Source organism: Trachinotus anak, unplaced genomic scaffold, assembly GCF_046630095.1.
Source record: "Trachinotus anak isolate AG129_WGS33_773 ecotype Australia unplaced genomic scaffold, CSIRO_AGI_Tana_v1 ptg000033l, whole genome shotgun sequence".
NCBI lineage: Eukaryota > Metazoa > Chordata > Actinopteri > Carangiformes > Carangidae > Trachinotus > Trachinotus anak.
In genome coordinates, this window is record NW_027273884.1 from 5657703 (window position 1) to 5679666 (window position 21964).

Below are 21964 nucleotides of genomic sequence, written 5' to 3' on the forward strand. Positions count from 1 at the left end.
TAGGCCAATGATTCTGGCCTGACTTGTGGGAAAACAAAGGTTTGGTATTAGGCTCAGAATGTCTTTAACTTTGTGATTGACCATTCTTCTCAGGCAAGGGACCGGAGACCCTGTATGCCGGGCAAAAGCTCAATGATAATGAATGGCATACAGTGCGTGTGGTGCGTCGTGGCAAAACCTACAAGCTAACGGTTGACGATGATGTAGCAGAAGGTACTTATCAACATCAACTCAGTTCATGCTTAAAGAAATGTTCTTAGTGATGCCTTGTCAATGGTATTACAAAATGCTGTGGTGTGTTGCCATAGAGATTGATAGTATCCGTTTGTAACTGTGTTACAAAGAAACCATTAGTAACTGTTTGCATCCATGTAATACTATTAATGGAATTTTCTCCTTAAATCAGCCCTTTTGTGTTAGTGTCAGACAGTGTTCTCTTTTCTTTTCGCTTTTTGTCTTTCTTTTCAACCCATCCCCTCCACCCTCCCCATCTTCAGGCCAAATGGTGGGTGACCACACTCGTCTGGAGTTCCACAACATTGAAACAGGCATCATGACAGAGCGCCGATTTGTTTCCAGCATCCCATCCAGCTTCATTGGTCATTTGCAGAGCCTTAGGTACACAAAAACATACTTTTATTTTACTTTTTAAATATATATATAGTTTCAAAAATAATTATTTTGATGTTAGCAATGAATCAGGTGACAAGCTAAAAATAGAGAGAATTATCACCTAAATTATGAAACTCTACAGAATTATTTAGCCTCTTTAGGTAATTGTTTTGGCTATACCCAGCACATTTACTATTTGGTTCAGTCTCAGCACTCTCCCTGTGCACAGAAGACATTTTAGTGAGTAGATGGTGAAGAACCTGAGAACAACTAAAGAGCCAGATCTTTTTGTCAGGAGCTAGTGGAGACCCTGAATGCAAAGTTATTACCTGACTCGCTAATGTGGCGTTGTGTCTCCTGAGTGCATGAATTCAGAAGTTTAGATATGCCTCATAAAACTGTAAGATATATAATGCATCAGGCAGTGTAGCTGATAGCTTGTTGTGGAGTTGAGGATTTCCTCTGCCCCTAAATGGCTAAAAAAAATTCACTGATTTCAGCTGTATTTTCTCAAGTTTCAAGCAATGCATTAACTTGAGATACATTTAGCTTGTCCAAATATTTCTTTACTTCCAATTCTCCATGACTATTGTCTTTTTTCTAGATTTTGAAGAACAAGTTATGAATAATTTGAAGTTTCTGTTCCTTTTCTTTCTTCAGATTTAATGGCATGCTCTACATCGACCTGTGCAAGAATGGTGACATTGATTATTGCGAGCTTAATGCCCGCTTTGGGATTCGTTCCATCATTGCGGACCCTGTCACATTCAAATCCAAGAGCAGCTACCTGAGCCTGGCCACCCTACAGGCCTACACATCCATGCATCTCTTCTTCCAGTTCAAGACCACCTCCCCAGATGGCTTCATACTTTTCAACTCTGGAGATGGCAATGATTTTATCGCTGTTGAACTGGTTAAAGGGTAAAGTTTATTTATAAGTGATACTTCTCAACTTTTTGCATGTTGAAACCTTGAAGGTTTAATAGTAACATTACAGTTACAGTGTCATATTGTCAAAACAATATGACAATGTGAAGGGAGTCACTTTTGATGAGCCTAGAAAATTATCACTGAATCTGCAGTTCTCCTCAGCTTTACAGAGCTTTCTAGCAAATATTGCTACCCTGGTACATCAGTCATGCTTCATACAGGTGTCTGTTGAAGATTTATTTTCTCTCTCACTTATTGGAAGACATCAAAAGACACCATCTCTTTATCATTTTAAAATATCTTAAGTGTACATTGATAAGCAGGCTCAAACATGTTAAGATAGTATCCATCAACAAGTAGGACCAACTACCTTAGCACAGAAATGTGACCAAATCAAATAAAATTACTGGAAACACATCACATTGTCCAGATAAAGCAAAATTAACAACATTATACAAGAATACAAACAAATAAAAGACAATTACCATGTGCGCCTCTTGAACCATGGGCAGAACAATATCATTTTGTTGTCATTCCTTTGCATCCATGCTGATTCTGACCCATTCCCAGACCCACAATGCCACAGTCAGACCCTTAACTAAACTCTGGTCATGTGACTCATTCCTTTTCTTTTTAAACTGGTATATTTCAGACAAATGTTTCATCAATATTATCCTTTGAACGTCATATTTATTGCATTTTAAATCCTTTTTAAATTATCACAAATTTATAATAGAACCATATGAAATAAACATCTCAATGAAACCTAACTCTTAGACACTTATTGGAAGTTTTAGCTCAGCTGTCCATCTTGCAGTTTTATTCTTTTGATTACTCAGTGTTCTCATGGCATTGTTTTCAGACATAACAGGCACCAAAACAGTGTCAGACAGACCAAAAAAAGTTGAAAGAGAACAAATATTAGATTTTCATTCATCAGGTGGATAGTCATACAAATACAAATGAATGATAACGTTGTTCTGTATCTGCTGGATGAGTAAATAAGCAACTGTTTGCCAACAAGTTCATCATATCTACTTAAAACATGATCATATGTCAGTGTTGTGTTCACAGTTTGTTTCCTCTGCCCCCATGTGGCCAGGTTTGACCTTCTCAGATATTTTAAGTTACTCTATTTCAATAGTTCTCACCTTTTTGTGTCACGACAATGACTGGCAATGCTGGCAACACTGGCACTGTATGCTGGTCATTGCAAGTGGTTTAACACTTCGTGATATCTAAATATTGGATTGGATTTGGTGCATTCCTTGACCTTTCTCCCCCTGACCTGCCTCCAGGACCTCCTGATTTACAAAAAAAACCAAAAAAACTCTAAGGGTTTGTTGATGTGAGAGTTGTCCTTTGTTTCCAAATGTCTCTGAAGTTAAACTGGTCTGCATGCGTTTCTCAGTTGATGGTGCTGCTGTATGATTTTCAGGTGATCCACACCTTCTATTGGTCTGAAACTTGAGCTGGAATATTTTTTTTCCAAAGTTGTTCCATGTGATAGCTAAAAAAAATGGTTATAGCTGCTTTGCATGACACTATGGCACAAAAGCAGTATTTTCATTGTGAAATCACCATGACCAGTACTAGGAGTGATGATAAGTAACCGTTACAGGCAATCCTGTTTTGTTACAATTAGGTTAGGTTGTTATGGAACAATTTTGCTGTACCCTGCAAGAGTAGGGTACAACAAATTTTATTTCCAGACAATGTATTAAGACAAAAGGTTCAAGCAGACCAAATGATCAGTTTGTGTATTAACATACACTTAATGAGCATTTTATTTGGAACAGCCCAGCATCTGCTTAATCATGCAGTTATCCAATTAGCCAATCATATGGCAGCTTCAGTTAACATTCGCATCAAACATCAGAATGTGGAAAAAAATGTGATCTCAGTGACTTTGACAATGGCATGCAGACTGCTGACCTTGTGGGATTTTCTTCTCAGTATCTCAGAATGAGGTGGATGTGCTACAACAGCAGACAATCACATCAGGTTCCACTCCTGTCAGCCAAGTGGTGGTGGTGGTGCCCCTTAGGGTCCTAAAGTGTGCCAAGAAAACATTCTTCAAACTATTACTGTACCACCACCAGACTGGCTCAGTGTTATAATGCCACAGTCTCTCTGACTATCGTTGCTGACCATGTGCATCCCTTTATTTTATTATAATTATTAAGAGAACAAATATTATTAATTATTATAATTTAATTTACCCATCTTCTGATTGCTACTTCCAGCATGATTCTGTAATGTGTCACAGAGCAAAAGAACATGACAGTGAGTTCCAGTCACCAGAATATAATAGAACACCTTTGAGATCTGCAGAAATTATGTGATGCAATCATGCATCTCAAAGGAATATTTCCAACATCTTGTGGAATTCATGCTACAAAGAATACTGTTAGTATTCCTGATTAAATGCTTGGTGAGTTAATGCGAATATATTATAGCAGTGATTCTATTTGAATATGATTTAAGCAAGGCAAACACTCAGTTTATCAATATATTTGCTCTGCTGCCTTCACGTGGCTGCAGGGAAGAATATGAAAACTGCTTAAAGTTAGTAAAGTAAGGGTTCAGTTTTGACCAAATACAATATCTGTGTTCATCATTGTTTTGTATTGATATCTAGTGGTATGCCAGTCTAATTCTTGTGACTGCAGAATAAATCATGGTTTAGCATGGCAACAGCTCAAATCTAGTTTCTATCAAAATACCATGTTTGTGTATCTCCATCTACCTTTGCAACATATGTGCTGTGCTGGGCACAAATGTGGGAAAATCAGGAAGACAGGAATATGCCAAGTTGTGCTAGTCTTTACACCCACATGAAAATAAAGCCCTAATTATCATTATCTAGGGAATATACTAAGGATACATTTTAGTACACCTGTCATTAGAGCTCTTTTTTAAATATCCAAACAGGTGAGTTTTGACTTATCATTAATGTATTGTTGGATGCCAGAAAATTTCAGGGAATTGACAAATTAAGCCATGAGAGATTGGCTGGACTTGTATAAATAATAATTTCGTCTGCAGTGACTTGATTACCCATTATATAATTCTCAGAAAATGTGTCATCAAAATTCACTCAATAACTGGTTTAAGGATGTCAGTTTGTGGACATCTTAAATAATAGCCTTTAAGGCAGAAAGCTGAAGATTTCTTAAGCATTAACTAACACTCAACAACTTTCCTCTTGCAGATATATCCACTATGTTTTTGACCTTGGAAATGGGCCTAACCTCATCAAAGGCAAGAGTGAAAGGGCACTGAATGACAACCAGTGGCACAACGTGGCCATCACTCGAGACAACAGTAACACCCATACACTGAAGGTGGATGCCACAGCCACTAGTCAGAGTATCAATGGGGCCAAGAACCTGGACCTGAAAGGTAACCAAAGGACACTACACTGTTGTATATTTACATCTCCATATGTATTCAGTTTTCATTCAGCCACTTTCGTTAACAGTTAAACTAAAAAAAACTTGAAATGACTTTCATTCATGGTCGTCAAGTCAAGCATTATTTTTCTCCAATTCCTTTTACCAATTACAAACTTTTGCAATCATTTTAATTTTATTAAGTCATTTATCTCAATGAGGCTATTCGCACATCCAGAAAACTGATTCAGGTGCATTAGAGAATGTCATCTTGAAAGAAAATAAGTTGTGATGCAGGATCTTCTTTCACTTTATTAAGTCATTCCATTTTAAGTCAAAACATCTGAGGTTCACATCCCAGACTTTCTCTTGGTTTGAGTATAAGAACATCCTGTTCGACTGAAATACTACTCATTGATTAAAAGCTTTTTACTTTATAAATAGCAGAGTGCATGTTTTTTGAAATACGTCTTTGAAATATGTCTTCCTAGAAATTAGGTTTATATACAATTAAACTGTAACAGCAATTATGTTTTGTAGGAAGCATCCTTGCATGCATGTTTTGTCTTTACATAATGAGGATATAATGTTAGTTTATGTATTTGGTAAGTAACAAATCTGTCAATAGTGAAAGTATCAGTCAAATGTTCCCAGACAATGTATTAGTTTCCCACCAAAATATTCAATTTTGCCGTACTATATCCACTTGTACTGCCACATTTTTCGATGTGCAAATTTTCTATTTGTTTAGGTTAGAGAGCTCTTTAGGCGGATCTTTCAGTATGCTACTACCCAGTACAATCCAATTCATCAAAATATCTAACCTTCTTATTAAAGTGTAACACCACGCTGTTTTTGGTTTTTCAATTTTTTGTGCTGTACACAGTCACATTTGCCTTTTCTGCTCAGAATTAGATTGTATGTGTGTGCTTGAATTTAAAAGATAATTTCAACTGAATTCTTGTGCCCCTAATCTACCTACCTAACCATGACTCTATACATTGACCTCCACTTCCCACCCCTACCAAACCATGTACCATGTTTACATACACAGAAGAATTCATAAACTAGACCTATTAAGATTATATCCTCTGTACTGTCTCTATGTTTTCTACGCCCCAGGTGATCTGTTCATTGCAGGACTCGGTCCAGGCATGTATGGCAACCTGCCTAAACTAGTGGCATCCAGAGAGGGCTTCCAGGGCTGTTTAGCATCAGTGGACCTCAACGGTCGTCTGCCAGATCTCCTTAATGATGCCTTGTTTCGCAGTGGGCAGATTGAGCGTGGATGTGAAGGTACACCGTCCCTCAAATCCCAGCCTGATTTAGACTACTACAACACAAACTTCAACTCCAACTCCAGCAGCCCTTTCTTCCTGCTAAATGCAAATAGTAGCTCCACAGCCCTGCATCCATACAGAAGTCCAGCCTTCCTTTTAACTGTACTTGTTGCCTCACTTACCCACTGTTAGAGTCAGGCCAAATACCTCCTCACCTACATCACCACATGCAATTGGCCACATTGGTCGCCCACTGACAGTGCCGTCACAACCACCATCAGAGCAGTTGTTGCCAGTGTAGTAACATGAAATACTGCCAGGTGCTTAATTGTTATGTCTTGTGCTTTGTGAAGTTCAGGGGGTTTTTTTTGGTTTTGTTTTGTTTTACAGAATTTTGTGAGTGATTAGACTGTTAAATAATATGATCATCTATTAAGGTACTACAGAGCTTCTTACAAGTGGCTGGTTCAGGTGTATTGGTACAAAGACACTTGATTGTACAGAGAGACATTCACATTGAGTGTAAGATTTTGCACTGCAGTAATATTTTAAAATCTGTAACATATCTAATTGACCGCTCACTAAGCCCTGTCCCCCTTAGTTTTGTCATTATCCCTGTCAAGCTTTCCATTCTAGAACTGCACATATACAGTTTACAGTGATGGGAGTGACTTTGATTTATCTCTGAACATTGTTTGCATTATTTTAGAATATACTATATCATTAAATTTCATAGCATGAGAATTCAGAAACAATGGATTTCTGTAGTAAGAGTACTGAATTTACACTTGTTTAAAAAGTTGTTCCCTACAGCTCTGCACAATAAGTTATATAGGGAAGTATAAGTGAACAATAAATTAAATACAGGGCCTTGTAATTTAATATATCCCTAGATCTATGTCCATGTTAGTTTATGATGAATCACAACTCCAAGGAATTTAGTTTCAAAAACTCTTTCAACTGCAACATCACACATTTTTAATACAACATCCCTATCCATTTCTTTTTGATAAATTTAGTTTTTTTAATGTTCAGTGACAATTTCTTAATGTCAGACCAAGTTTTGAGAATTCCCAGCTCTCCTTCCACTGCATGCAAAAGTTATTTTAAATTCATCCCAGAGCAAACAAAATTTTTGTATCATCTGCAAAAATGACGAAGTTTAACAGGTCAATAGCATTACAGATATCATTTATGTGGAGTATGAAAAGTTTTGGGCCATACACCAAACCTTGAGGTACTCCACAGGTGACCTTTCTAAATCCAGACACAGTCTGCCTTTGTAATTTCTTCCACCATCTCCATTACTGCATAGGTATTAGCTATTTTACCTAAATCAATACTGGGGTTATATACTGATTACATATATAAGTCATAGGACCTGCAATAGAGTCAGTTACTTATTTAATAATTACTTTGTCAATGTAATGGTTATCAGCTGATCTTTTGTTTTTAAATTTTCTAACTATTCAATTTCATCAATTTCATCAACAAATATAACATTTGTATTTTGAATCTTCACATATTTGCAATAGTGATGCATAATAAGTTAGCCTACTTTTATGTGTCAAGCATTTTAAGGCAGTAGGTTTCACTTTTAAACACTAATTTGTGGATTAGGATCAACCTGTACATTTGGCAAAGCAGTCTCAGGTCAATGTTCTCAAATCAAATACAATGTAAGACAGAACTGTTAACACTGCCTAAGCTTTAATATAATACCATCTAGGACTGGTGTTACTGTTTGGGGGAGGGGCTTAGGAAACAGTCAATTACAGGTGCTCAAAGAAAAAATACAATACTTTAAATCTTAAAGTTTATGAATTTAGATGCACAGTTTTCTCAGCAGCATTGGAAATTTGTATCATCTGGACTCCAGACCATACAGTTTGTTCACAAAGCAAAACCTGCCAAAGTTTTTAATTTGTTTTGTGTTATTTTACAATTGTTCATGCGTAATGTGTACATAACTACATCAAAATAGGCTGTTGAAACATTTTGCACAAGCAAGCAAATGTCGCTGTTGTTTCCATCTTCCTGTGAAAATCGTTCTTTTTTGTTCATTTTTATCATCCTCTTAAGGTTATGGGCCAGGTTCCACAACCTGTTCTTGTTTGCATGGAAGTCATTTTCTGTTTAACTGTTTTTCTTATGTCTGCCATATCATTCAGTTGGACATTGGGTATATCATGTGTTTGTTTTTTCCCCCTTTTTTTTAATGTTAACTTATAGCATTCCACGTTAGATAAATGAATGTTAGCTAACATTTCATTTTAATCAAAACAGAAAATAATGCTATGTCTACTGTATGTCCTCCTCGTTGTGACAGTCTTGGTGAGGTTGATAACAATGTTATTCCTTGTACTGTATGTACTGCAAGAAAGTAATGGTTGATTAATTTATTTTTTGAAAATAAAATGTCATCAATCACAGTTTGTTGGTCTTGTCCATGGCATTCTAATGTCTCATTTTTCTGTGTTCCCGAATGGTTTATTTTCTTGCCTTTTTTTTTTGCTTTTCTTTCTTCTTTTGCCTATGTATCATGATCAGTCATTTAAATTGTATTGTCATTTACTGCCTGCATTTCATGACAAAATTTCATCACATAAAATGGGTTTGTGTTTCTTCAGGCAGAGATCCCAGTAACGCTTATTATTGTAAGCTGGCAGCTCAGGTTGTTGCAATACATTGTACTATCACTAGATGGTGATACTGCACTGCTGGCAAACATTTATCCAAAACTGTCAGCAGAAGTGACATGAATAAGCATTTCACTGTTGTTACATCTTAAATTAAATCCTAAACCAGAACAGTGCCACAGCAGGAAATTCCTGCGTTGTAAGTCACTTTAAGTTCCAAAACACCATTCTTCCTCCAACCCATCAGCACTTCACTTGGTCTTGAAAAGCTTCTTTAACATAAGCAGCTTGCATGATTTCACCAGGTAAGTCTCCACTTAACATGTTTACCTTAAGATGATTTATATAGACTGATTGTTGGTCTGCTATTTGTTAAGATTTATTTACATCTATGCATAAGCAAATATAGTGAAAAAATGAATTTCCTGTTTGGATGTTTCGCAAAAATGTAGATGATTGAGTCTAAAACAAACAAAAAAAAATTATCATTCAAATATCAAGAAAACAAGAAAAACATCTTGACAGTATCACACTCACTGTCTGTCTGTAGGCTTAAATGCTGTTAAAGATTTATAGTTTTGTCCTTCAAGCAGCACAGCAATGTAGATTCCAGAAGTGACTAACTTCATAAAAATAAAAAAAAAACACAAGTATGTATGTGTGTGTGTGGCAGTATGTTACACACTGTGATATTTTAGCCTCAGTAGGGTTACAGTAAATATATACCTTTTGTCTCAGTTCTCATGTATGATCATGTCAAGCTCATATATACACGTGGGAAACTTAAACAGAGGACTTATTGTCCTCCATATCCCTTCACACCCGTGTGTGTGTGTGTGTGTGTGTGTGTGTGTGTATGTGTGTGTGTGTGTGTGTGTTTTGTCTGGGTGTGGTTCTGGGGTTGTGGGGATGGCTGGACTTCCACAGGTCCCAGCACCACCTGTCAGGAGGACTCCTGCGCCAACATGGGTATCTGTATCCAGCAGTGGGAGAACTACACCTGTGACTGCTCCATGACCTCCTACACTGGCACACAGTGCAATGATCGTGAGTACTGATGTCACTTTCAAATATGTAATCTAACACTGACAGAGTGGACAAAATCACCTGAGTTCAAATCACAACCCGTAAACACCTCACTCACTCTTTTGTGCCATAAGTAAGTGCTTAGATAATTATGATAAAAGTGAGTGTAAATATAAGATAGAAATGATTCTAGAGTAGAGGAACTTTTACGTATAAACATATAAACTTTTAGGTAAGTTTTGATGATGTGTCTTGTCACAGTGAACATGTGTCTTGAAAAACAATACAACTACTATGGCTGAACAGTTAATCAGAATATTTTCAGGAGATGCCATTTTTTTGATACCAGTAAAATGTGTGTAACAATGTGTCACAACATCCCATTTTAAATGAAGCATTGTGGTGGTACAGAGATTCTTCTGCCTACAAATCATATTCTCCAGACATAAGGGAACGTGCTTGTTTGGCACAGACCCCAGCAAAAACCAAATTTTTTTTTTCAGTGAAAATGAAATGTAAAAACTTTTGCATTCCCACTAAATTCATGACTCGTATAACAATCTCAATATTTGTCAAAACTATGGCAATATGATTTGATCATAAGTGAACACATTCCTGTGGCAAAACAATTACAACACAATAGAATGCATATCCGAGGATGCGAGTATTTTTTTAAGTAATGGTTATAAAATATTTGTTTTATATCCCTATAAAATATAAGGCAAATTGTGATGCATTACAAGCATTTTTTTTTTTCAATTTTCAAAATCAATCCATTCAAAAAATAGTATTGCTGAATACCACACTGTGAAGGCTTAAGGGCCTTGAAACTGTTCTGGTGTTTTGTAATGACCCACAGGATATAACACATTATGACTTCATCTTGTGAGTTAAATAAATTTGCAGTTACAAGCAGAAAAGTAATGGTTCCCCCATTTGGAAATCCACCTACTGAATGGCAGTATGAATGCAGAGATACAGCATTAGAATCACTAATTGTTACTAACTACGACTCATCAGCTCAAGTGTGTGGACTTTGTTATGATCTGAGGATCAGTGGCTTTGGACCCCGGAGCGGATTCAGACACGATCACAGGCACAGTAGGTGTTATACAATGAAATGCCTTTAAAAGCATGCCACAGAGAATCTGAGAGAGTATGAGTCCTTTTGGGTTTTGTTGGGGATTTGGGGAGAGATTAATTAATAACTGACTCATAACTGAAGCAGAGAGAAACACAGGTGAGAGCAATCCAAAAACAACAAGAAGCAAACAAACTAAGCTTTTCCTCTCAAGAGACGCAAGTGATGGCCTGGAAAGTTACCACAGTGAGAGCTGAAAACAATCTGCTGACGAGTGGATGAAAAGCTGGGGCTTTTGTGTTGAGCTTGATGAATGATGAGATGCGGATGTGCCAGGTAACCAGTGTTTTGCCCCACCCCTGCTGAGAAGCACACACATACATACACACAAAGGGGAGAAGACACTGGGAAGACAGACAGGGAAAAACACCTTGCAATTTGCATGCATCACTCTGGATTCTGTTTTTTTATTTACTTATTTGATCTAGCTGTTGTGAGCCTCTGCTGGCTTTTGCACTGAACTGATTGGATTTCAAAGGTGTCCTCAATGCAGCTTAGGTGCATTCACACGTCATGTATTGCAACTAGGCTGTGGCTGTTAAAACTAAGCAAAACTTAACTGTCATCACAAACAAAGCATTACTTATTATTTATTAACATTTATTAATCAGAGTAGAGGGGCCACAGGTTTGCACAGTGCTTAAGCAGCCTCAGGCATGCACCATCTGGGCTGGCTCCGCCCTCACCTCATCCAATGTGAAGGACAGGAGACTTGATCCCATTATGGAGGAAGTTGCAGCTGCAGTATCAAGGTTACAGCAGTGTGAAGGAGATGTCATAAGGGAAGTTGCAGCTGAAATGGTAGGAGAGAGACCAGTGAGGCCACCTCTCTAATACTGTTGTGCTGCAGCTTACTTTCTACTTTTCTTTTGTAGTTCCCCTTTCTCTTGCTTTAATCTCCCCTTCAGATTTAGTCGCACACACCTACACTCCTCCCTGTCTCCCACCCTGAAGGCCTCCTTTTTCTGGTTAAGGAGGGTCTTGATGTTACTGGTATTTGGAAAGCAGAGTACAGTCATTGTTGGTATAACAATGTCCATGCAGAAATTAATGTACAACCCTGTTTACAGTTGGGACACTGTGTAAAATGTAAATAAAAACAGAATTTGATTATGTGAATATCGTGTAAATCCATATTTAATTGAAAATAGAACAAGACAACAAGAGATTTTATTGTTTTATGAAAAATATATGCTCAATTTGAATTTGATGTCAGCGAAAAAGTTGTGACAGGGTCATGTTTACCTCTGTGTTCATCACCTCCTCTTTTAACAACACTGTAAACATTCAGGAGCTGAGGAGATCAGCTGCTGGAGTTTTGAAAGTGAAATGTTCCATTCTTGTCTGATATAGGATTTCAACTGCTCAACAGTTCGGGGTCCCCTTTGTCGTATTTTTCGTTTCATGTTGCTCCAGATGTTTTCAGTGGGTGACAGGTCTGGACTGCAGACAGGTCAGTTTAGCATCTGGACTCTTCTACTACAGAGCCATGCTGCTGTAATACTCTCAGAATGTGGTTTGGCATTGTCTTGTGGAAATATTCAAGTCCTTCTCTGAAGAAGATGGCAGCACATGTTGCTCCAAAACCTGTATATACCATTAAGCATTAATGGAGCCTTCCCAGATGTGCAGGCTACCCAAGTCAAGCTCATATACCCCCCCCCCCCCACACACACACACACACACACACCAACATGGATGCTGGCATTTGTTCTGTGCGCTGATAACAAGCTGGATGGTCCCTCTCCACTGTAGACCGGAGGACATGGCGTCCATGATTTCAAAGAAAAAATTTGAAATTTTGATTGGTCAGACCACAGGACAGTTTTCCATTCCACCTTAGACCATCTTAAATTAGCTCAGGCCCAGAGAAGTCAGCAACGTTTCTGGATCATGTTTAGATATGGTTTCTTCTCTGCATGGTAGAGTTTCAGCCTGCATTTGTGGATGAAGCAATGAACTGTGTTCACAGACAGTGGTTTTCAGAAGTTTTCCCAAGAATTGTGTATGTCTTTAATGCTCCTGTCCCAGCTTTTTTAAAACATGTTGCTGGCATCAAATTCAAATTGAGCACATATTTTTCATAAAACAATAACATTTCAGCATTTCGACATTTGAAATGTTGTCTTTATTCTATTTTCAGTTAAATATGGGTTTATATGATTTGCAAATCATCGCATTCTGTTTTTATTTACATTTTACACAGTGTCTTGACTTTTTTGGAAACTGGGGTTGTATAATGTTGCTGGTATGATGTCGATAGGCCTATCAGCAGGTCTTTTCCATGTCTAATTTTGCTGGGAGTTGTGCGACAATAGGCGAGATGCCGAATTCCCAGTTCCCTTGAGACATGAGATGGCCATGGGTAGCCAGTGTAGGTTGATGAGTAGCGGAGTGACATGTGCCCTTTTGGGCCGACTGAAGACCAGCCAGGCTGTCATGTTATGGACCATCTGTAAGGGTTTCACTCTGCACAGAAGAAGGCCCACCAGGAGAGCGTTACAGTAGTCAAGGTGAGAGATAACCATGGTCTAGACCAAGAGTACTGAGTCAGGTAAGGCCTGATTTTCCTGATGTTGTATAGAGCAAAGTGGCATGACCGAGAGACAGATGCAGTGTGGTCAGAGAAGGATAATTGGTCATCCAACATGACTCTCAGGTTTCTTGCAACCTTAGATGGGGTAAGGGATGAGGAGGTGATTGTGTTATCAATATCATGATGAAGAGACTGACTGGCCAGGATGACTAAGAGTTCAGTCTTTCAGAGGTTTAGTTGAAGGGGATGTTCCTTCATCCATGCAGATATGTCAGAGAGACAAGCTGAGATCTGCTCAGAGACCGTGGGACAATTTCACCCAACCCAGAAAAATAACATGTATGTGAAACTATAGGCCTGTATTCACAATATAGGAATAAAATGTGCTTCATTTGGAAGCAATTCGTGGTGTGATTGACTTTAGCCTACTAATTACATTAGTTTTGCGCTATTAGATGGATCCCCTGCTCCAGTAGGGAGGTGAAGCCAGCTGACCATATCGCCCATATCAGTATTTGTCTTTGGGCCCCAATGTAGACGAGACATTCAACTAAAGTCAAGATTAAGAAATGGTAGGGTCCACTTTAGGGGTGTCTGAAATCGTTTTGCAAGATTCTTCCAGGCATGAATATGGGAAATATACTGTAATATCTACAATTATAGGTAAGAATGATATATGAATGTTTTAAGGTAGGTTATTTTACCCAATCTGCAGACATTGTGGTCAGAGTAATATGTTTGTAACTTGTGCAATTTCCAGTTGATTTTTTTTGTATTTCATTGTACGCTCATCAAACCAAACCTCCCAGCTTGTTTTACTTATCCCTCTATTAATGTGATTGAGGGAGAGACAACTATAAGCACTGTGGTATTACGCAATCAGTAGCCAACACTCACCTTTTATTTTCCCGACATTCCCAATCAATGATTAATATGCTTGGATCCTATCATACTAGCTTGCAAGTTTAGTTATTATAATATAATTATTATTGCAAAACCCCATATCTCTATTCTGTGATGATAGCTTCTTGTATTATTACATGTTACAGCACAATGGCAGTAAATAATGTCATCAACTGGGCTTGCATTGCTCATATCTAGTGTATTCCTTGGCACTCTATATATTTAGAGTTGAGGTGTGATCCTTCTTTTATTTCAGAGTTGAGGTTTTTTATTTATGCTCCCCCCTCCTCTCCCTCCTGTTCAGCTGGGACAACCTACATCTTTGGCAAAGGAGGAGGACTTATTACATTCAAGTGGCCAGCTAATGAGAGACCGAGCACCAGGACAGACAGGCTGACCGTCGGCTTTAGCACGTCACTGAAAGATGGCATTCTGGTTAGGATTGACAGTGCACCTGGTCTAGGGGACTATCTCATGCTGCACATAGTAAGTTCCCACACACATTTGCTTGTCTCATTTATGTTTGATAATGTCTAAGCTGCCCTTTGTTTTGTTTTGTTTTCTAACTACTATACCTTTACTTTTTGGTGTGCCTAGTGTGTGCTGTGGGTGTCAGTTGACTCCATGCTATGTGAGGTGCTAGACTGAAAGGACTGTCACGCCCAGCCATTCTGAAATGCAGCAGAGAGAAGTGGTAAAGGAAAAAAAAGTGGCAAGAGAAGAGGATATGGTTAAGCAGTGAGAAAAAAACACTTGAAATGTTCATACAGGCCTATATTTCTGTTCAGAGGAGCAAGGAGATGGAGAAATGAGTAAGAGTACACATGCAAGGGTCTCTGCATGTATATGCAAATAAGAATTCTAAACCATCACAAGTCGCTACAGATCTCTAAAAAAGTGTTATCTCTATTCCTCTTTCCTTGCATCTTTTTCTCTCTTTTGGTCTTCAGTTGGAGGAACTAAGGTGCAAGGAAAAGAATCCAGATAAACATGGATGCAATTAAGACAATTGAAATGTATCCATGCCTGCTGTCTTCCACTATTATATATATATATATATATATATATATATATATATAGTGGAAACCACATAAATTTTGGCAAAACCATTGGTAGACAAAACTTTATCAATACACTTTATAGAGGTACAGTCAGCAAAACAGTTTTTCACTAAATAAGACAATGGGCTCTGCTTTCCTTAAATCAGCTTTAACACAATCAAGATCTTTAGGCGCAAACAAAAATTGGCAGTACCAGCAATCTCTTTGTAGTTTTGATAGGCAGAGGTAGTGGTGGACCTGTCACCACTTGGGGCAACATGGAAGAATGGCATTATTAGTAGGAAGAATATGGAAACAGCACATGGAGTCAGGCAAGTAATGACCACTCACATGACTTCCCTTGCCTCTTTTAAACATAGCAATATATATATATATATATATATATATATATATATATATATACCACATTATACCTCAGTACCCCCCACAGAGCCACCTATGGGACATAGTTGTAAGCCTTCTCCATGTCCAAAAAACACATGTAGACTGGCTGGTTCCACGACCCCCTCAACACTCTCACAAGAGTAAAGACCTGGATCACTGTTCTATGGCCAGGATGGAATCTGCATTGCTCCTCCTGGATCAGAGGTTGGAGCCTCCTTTCCAACACCCTAGAGTAAACTTTCCCAGGGATGCTGAACAATGTGATACCCTGATAATTTGAGCACACCTTCTGGTCCCGTTTTTTAAAAAATGGGAACCACCACCCCTGTCTGCCACTGCCACCTGAACACAGCCTGAGTCAAGCCCTGCTTCCCCTTCCTGCATCACTGAACAGTTTGTCAGAACTTCCTTGAGGCCAACCAAAAGCTCTCTGCAACTGCCAAAGCTGCAGCCCTTCTGGCCACCCAGTACCTACCTGTTGCTCCTGGAGACCACTGGGCAACCATGCCCAAAAGGCCTCCCTCTTCAGCCTGACGGCTTCCTTCACCGCTGGTGTCCACCAGCAGGTTCTTAAGTTGCTGCCTCAACAGGCACTGCCGACCTTAAGACCACAGCTCCTACCTGCTGCCTCTGAAATGGAGGCTTTGACTTCACGTCCCCAACCTACCCCAGGATGCATGAGAAATTCTTCCAAAGGAGCAAGTTGAAGACCTAACAGAGAGGGGGCTCTACCAGACCTTCACAGTTCACCCTCACTACATGTTTGAGTTTGTCAGGTCTCTCTTGCAGCCTTCCCTGCCACCTAATCCAACTCATCACCAGGTTGTGATCAGTTGACTCTGCCCCTTTCTTCACCTAAGTGACCAAGGCTGATGATACAATCACACGTCAATCATTGATCTTTGGCCTTGGTCCTCTGGTACCAAGTACACTTATGAGCTACCTTATGCTCAAACATGTGTTTGTTATAGCCAAACTATGACTAGCACAGACGTCTGATAACAAAGCACTACTCAGGTTCAGTTCAGGGGGCCATTCTTCCCAATAACGGCCCTCCAGGTCTCTCCATTGTTGCCCACATGAGTGTTGAAGTCCCCCAGCAGAAATATAGAGTCCCCAGGTGGAACCCTTTCCAAGACACTGCCCAGAGACTCCAAGAAGGCCTGATACTCTGAGCTGTTGTTCAGTGCATAAGCACACATAACAAAGCCTTCCCCTCAGTGACATGTAGTCGCATAGAGGCGACCCTCTTGTTGCCTCAGAAGAACTCCAACACAGTGGTGCTCAGCTAGGGGCTTGTGAGTATCCTCACAGTGGCCCGGCGCCTGTCACCCTGGGCAACTCCAGAACCCAAAAACTCCCATGCTATGCATAGAGGTAACCAAACTACATCTAGTTGGTACTGCTCCACCTCCCACACCAGCTCAGGCTCCTTCTCCATCAGAGAGGTGACGTTCCATGTCCCTTGAAGTCAGAGTTGGAGTTGGAGTAGTCAGCACGCCAAGGTCCCCACCTTTGCCTGCCACCTGCACCCAATCCTAATGTCCATCCCCACAGGTGGTAGGTGGCAGTAGCTTCATGTTGATTTTTTGGGCTGAGCCCAAACAGGCCCATGGGTCAAGGCCAGGCCAGTTGTGGCTCCAGGAAGGGGCCCCGGTTTCCCTTTTCCAGAAGAGGTGCTGCAGGTCTGACATCACCTATCCATTTAGGGTTTTGTGAATCACTCTTATTCTGGCCTCCCAGGGAAAATCTCCCCATTTTCCTTGGGAGATCCTACCTACTAACAACATAGCACCCAAGGCCTCCACCACATTAAGGTTACGAAAGTGTGAAAGTCCTGTATATGATTGATTCTTGCATCACAGTTACTACTAGTGTAGATTTTGTTGCTCCTTACAAGGGTGTAGGTTTACATATGGATGGTGGGGACATGTGGGGACACAATTGTCTCTACCAATATTTGAGTGAACTTGTTTGCACTGTTTGAATTATTCTGATGTTCCCTCCCAGAGGCGACATTTCCAAGGCATGGTAGCATTTAATTGACTGAAATGGTGGGGACTATGTAGAGGGTCATGTCATGTACAAATATCACAGTGTTGACAATGGTAAGTTATCAGTGCTGTCAGTCTATACCACAAGCATGGGCGACAATTTAGTGTTTTGGTGACTCCTTACCCACTATTCTTTGCACTGCACAACACACATAACTTAATTTTGTCCATGCCATGCTCTTTGTAGATATCATGCCAGCAAAAAAGAGATATTAGGAGCTTTTTCACCACCCAGAGCATCAGTAAGAAGTAGTATACTAAGCAGCCAGCAGCCACAGTGATTTAATATGAAAACTTCCTAGCTACCTAAAGTCACCAGCCTTACATAAGTAGATTGTTATTACTTGTGCATCACTGGATTACCAGTATTTTACTGTTGTAGCTGATGAAGGTGGAGCTAGTTTTAAGTGTGAAATCCATGAACCACAAAAAACCTTCACCCTTGCTCCTTATACTATCTCACCTGACTAAAAGAATTCATGTTTCCTTGTAGGTGATTTTTAATTTCTTCATGAACTTTGAACACAAGGTACATATAATGTCTGTTAGCAAGTTATGCAAGATGACTATTAATTATTTTGGCTAGAAATGTACTTTAATCGATAAAGGCTTACTGAAATGCTTTAGGAAGTCAGGTGAGCTAGTATAAGGAACAATAAAGTCCACAGAAGTAATAAGAGATGGAGGAATGAATCACATATAGGATTTCAACCTAAAAGACTGGGGTATGAGTCTTGTTATGTTTATTTATATAGTTAACTATGTGTTTCAGTTTTTTCAAACCTTTCATCTATAAAGCCTTGAAGGCATACTATACATGGACAGGAGCTCATGCACAACCTGAATGACAGGCACACAGAGAGGTCCAGTAAAGAAACAGAGATGGTAAACACGTATATCTCCTTCGCACAAGAATAATTTACTTTTGGAACAATATATTACATTTTCAACTCAAAATACTGACTGACAGACCATACATCCAGGACAGACACAATTCTTAGATACAACACAAATAACACTGGAGCTCTCTATTGGTCCCCCACAGCAGTAATGTACACTCCATTCAATATCAGTAGATAATCAGTCTCAAAAACTAGTACTAGTACCTATTACCCATTACAGCACCTGGTAAAAACAGAAAAATCTAAGTAAAGACAAGAACAGAAAGATACTCGATAGATAGGGTTCTTTTAATCCCAAAAGAAAATTTGCATTACAGAAGCCACTTGATTTAAATTAAATACAAAAACAATTAAGTTTGCAAAAGAAACCACTACAATTAATTGCTTAATTACATATTACTAAATAAACTACCATAACTATACAAAAGTAAATAGAATAAATAAAAACAGTATAGAGACGGGAGATATAACCATACCTATAATATACTATTTTCTGTGTATACAGTTCAGTGATGTTTATATGGTAAATACACTGTATATGTTAGAGAAAATCTGGTGTATTTCCCATATGTAGCATGATTGTCAGTTGCACTGGCAGCTGTAATCCTGTACACACTGTGCATACATTTTTTTTTTGGATTGATTTAGTTTGTTTATTTAGCTAAATGAGGAAATTTGTTGCTGCTTAATGTCAAACATTTCTGAGATTTCAAAATGCTGATACACACTCTTTCATGTGCTGATAACCTAAAAATATCAAGGGTAATAAAAATGCAGTCTAGCATTGCTTTACAATTATTATTAGAGAGGAAAGCAGATGACTTACAGCAAACGTCCTTGGATCAGACTTGAACCTAGAACACTGTTAATGAATATAAGCCTTTCAGACCTGTGCTCTACCAGGTGAGCCATTAGTGCACCACATGTATGGTTACTTTTCCTTATAAAAGGCAACCATACATGTACAGTGCATCCGGATATTATTCACAGCGATTCACTTTTTCCACACTTTGTTATGTTACAGCCTTATTCCAAAATGGATTAAATTCATTTTTACCTCAAAGTTCTACACACAATACCCCATAATGACAAAGTGAAAAAGTTTGCTTGAAACTTTTGCAAATTTATTAAAAATAAAAAACAAAAATATAACAAGTGTTCACAGCCTTTGCTCAATACTTTGTTGAAGCACCTTTGGCAGCAATTACAGCCTCAATTCTTTTTGAGTATGATGCTACAAGCTTGGCACACCTATGTTTGGGCAGTTTCTGCCATTCTTCTGTGCAGAACCTCTCAAGCTCCATCAGGTTGGATGGGGAGCGTAGGTGCACAGCCATTTTCAGATCTCTCCAGAGATGTTCAATTGGGCTCAAGTCTGGGCTCTGGTTGGGCCACTCAAGGACATTCACAGAGTTGTCTCGAAGCCACTCCTTTGTTATCTTGGCTGTGTGCTTAGGGTCGTTGTCCTGTTGGAAGATGAACCTTCGCCCCAATCCAAGGTCCAGAGCGCTCTGGAGCAGGTTATCATCAAGGATGTCTCTGTACATTGCTCCAATCATCTTTCCCTCGACCCTGACTAGTCTCCCAGTTCCTGCTGCCGAAAAACATCCCCACAGCATGATGCTGCCACCACCATGCTTCACTGTAGGGATGGTATTGGCCAGGTGATGAGCGGTGCCTGGTTTCCTCCAGACATGACACTTGGCATTCAGGCCAAAGAGTTCAATCTTTGTTTCATCAGACCAGAGAATTTTGTTTCTCATGGTCTGAGAGTCCTTCAGGTGCCTTTTGGCAAACTCCAGGTAGGCTGTCATGTGCCTTTTACTGAGGAGTGGCTTCTGTCTGGCCACTCTACCATACAGGCCTGATTGATGGAGTGCTGCAGAAATGGTTGTCCTTCAGGAAGGTTCTCCTCTCTCCACAGAGCAATGCTGGAGCACTGTCAGAGTGACCATCAGGTTCACCTTCAGGTTACCTCCCTGATTAAGGCCCTTCTGCCCCGATCACTCAGATTGACCAGGCTGCCAGCTCTAGGAAGAGTCCTGGTGGTTCCAAACTTCTTCCATTTACAGATGATGGAGGCAACTGTGCTCATGGGACCTTCAATGCTGCAGAAATATTTTTGTACCCTTCCCCAGATCTGTGCCTCGATACAATCCTGTCTCGTAGGTCTGCAGACAATTCCTTGGACTTCATGGCTTGGTCTGTGCTCTGACATGCACTGTCAACCATGGGACCTTATATAGACAGGTGTGTGCGTTTTCAAATCATGTCCAATCAACTGAATTTACCACAGGTGGACTCCAATCAAGTTGTAGAAACATCTGAAGGATGATCAGTGGAAACAGGATGCACCTGAGCTCAATTTTGAATGTCATGGCAAAGTCTATGAACACTTATGTACATGTGATGTTTTTTGTTTTTTATTGTTAATATATTTGCAAAAAATTCAAGCAACCTTTTTTCACTTTGTCATTATGGGGTATTGTGTGTAGAATTTTGAGGTAAAAAATGAATTTAATCCCTTTTGGAATAAGGCTGTAACATAACAAAATGTGGAAAAAGTGAAGCGCTGTGAATGCTTTCTGGATGTACTGTATTTTCTCAAAGCACACAGAGTTTGTCAGTCTACGCTCATTGATACACTTCTCCAGTCCCATTGTAGGTTATGACCAGTTTGATTTTACTCAACATTACATTATCCACAGTAGAGGATATAGGACAGATTGCAGCATTTTATTTTCAAATATGGGATGATCCTGTATTATATGGGATGGATGGCAACCCTGGTGGGAAACCTAAAGGTAGCTTACAAGTGGTGTGTACTATGAAATATAATCTTGCCAGCAGCACTGCTTGAAGTAACGTCATTGACTATTCAATCGTATTCAGAAATAGGGTTGAACATTGGCAATACTCCAAAATGGTGGCTCACTGGCTAAATTATCATTTCTGTGGTTTTAACAACTTTTTAAAATAAGATTTTAGGCAAGGTGGTATACGTCAGTGCCAGAACATGCACATTTTATGTCCTCTTTAACAAGAGGTTGTTGCATATTGGTGCAGCAGCTCCTGGAATATTGGTGTGGTTGGATGTAGTT

The 21964-nt window shown here is 39.3% G+C and overlaps 1 protein-coding gene across 5 annotated transcripts in view; it reads left to right on the forward strand.

The window, feature by feature from the left end:
- Positions 1 to 21964, forward strand: part of LOC139614038 (neurexin-3a) — a 108160-nt gene that overhangs the window by 50723 nt on the left and 35473 nt on the right. For all 5 annotated transcript variants that reach the window (XR_011686881.1, XR_011686882.1, XM_071471123.1 and 2 more), the window contains exons 8-14: positions 94 to 213; positions 498 to 618; positions 1273 to 1533; positions 4757 to 4947; positions 6060 to 6233; positions 9784 to 9903; positions 14767 to 14948. Coding sequence is in view for 3 of the 5 variants with exons in the window: in XM_071471123.1 (XP_071327224.1) it covers positions 94 to 213; positions 498 to 618; positions 1273 to 1533; positions 4757 to 4947; positions 6060 to 6233; positions 9784 to 9903; positions 14767 to 14948 (1169 nt within the window). In the remaining 2 variants the exon portion in view is untranslated. The remainder of the gene's footprint in view (positions 1 to 93; positions 214 to 497; positions 619 to 1272; positions 1534 to 4756; positions 4948 to 6059; positions 6234 to 9783; positions 9904 to 14766; positions 14949 to 21964) is intronic.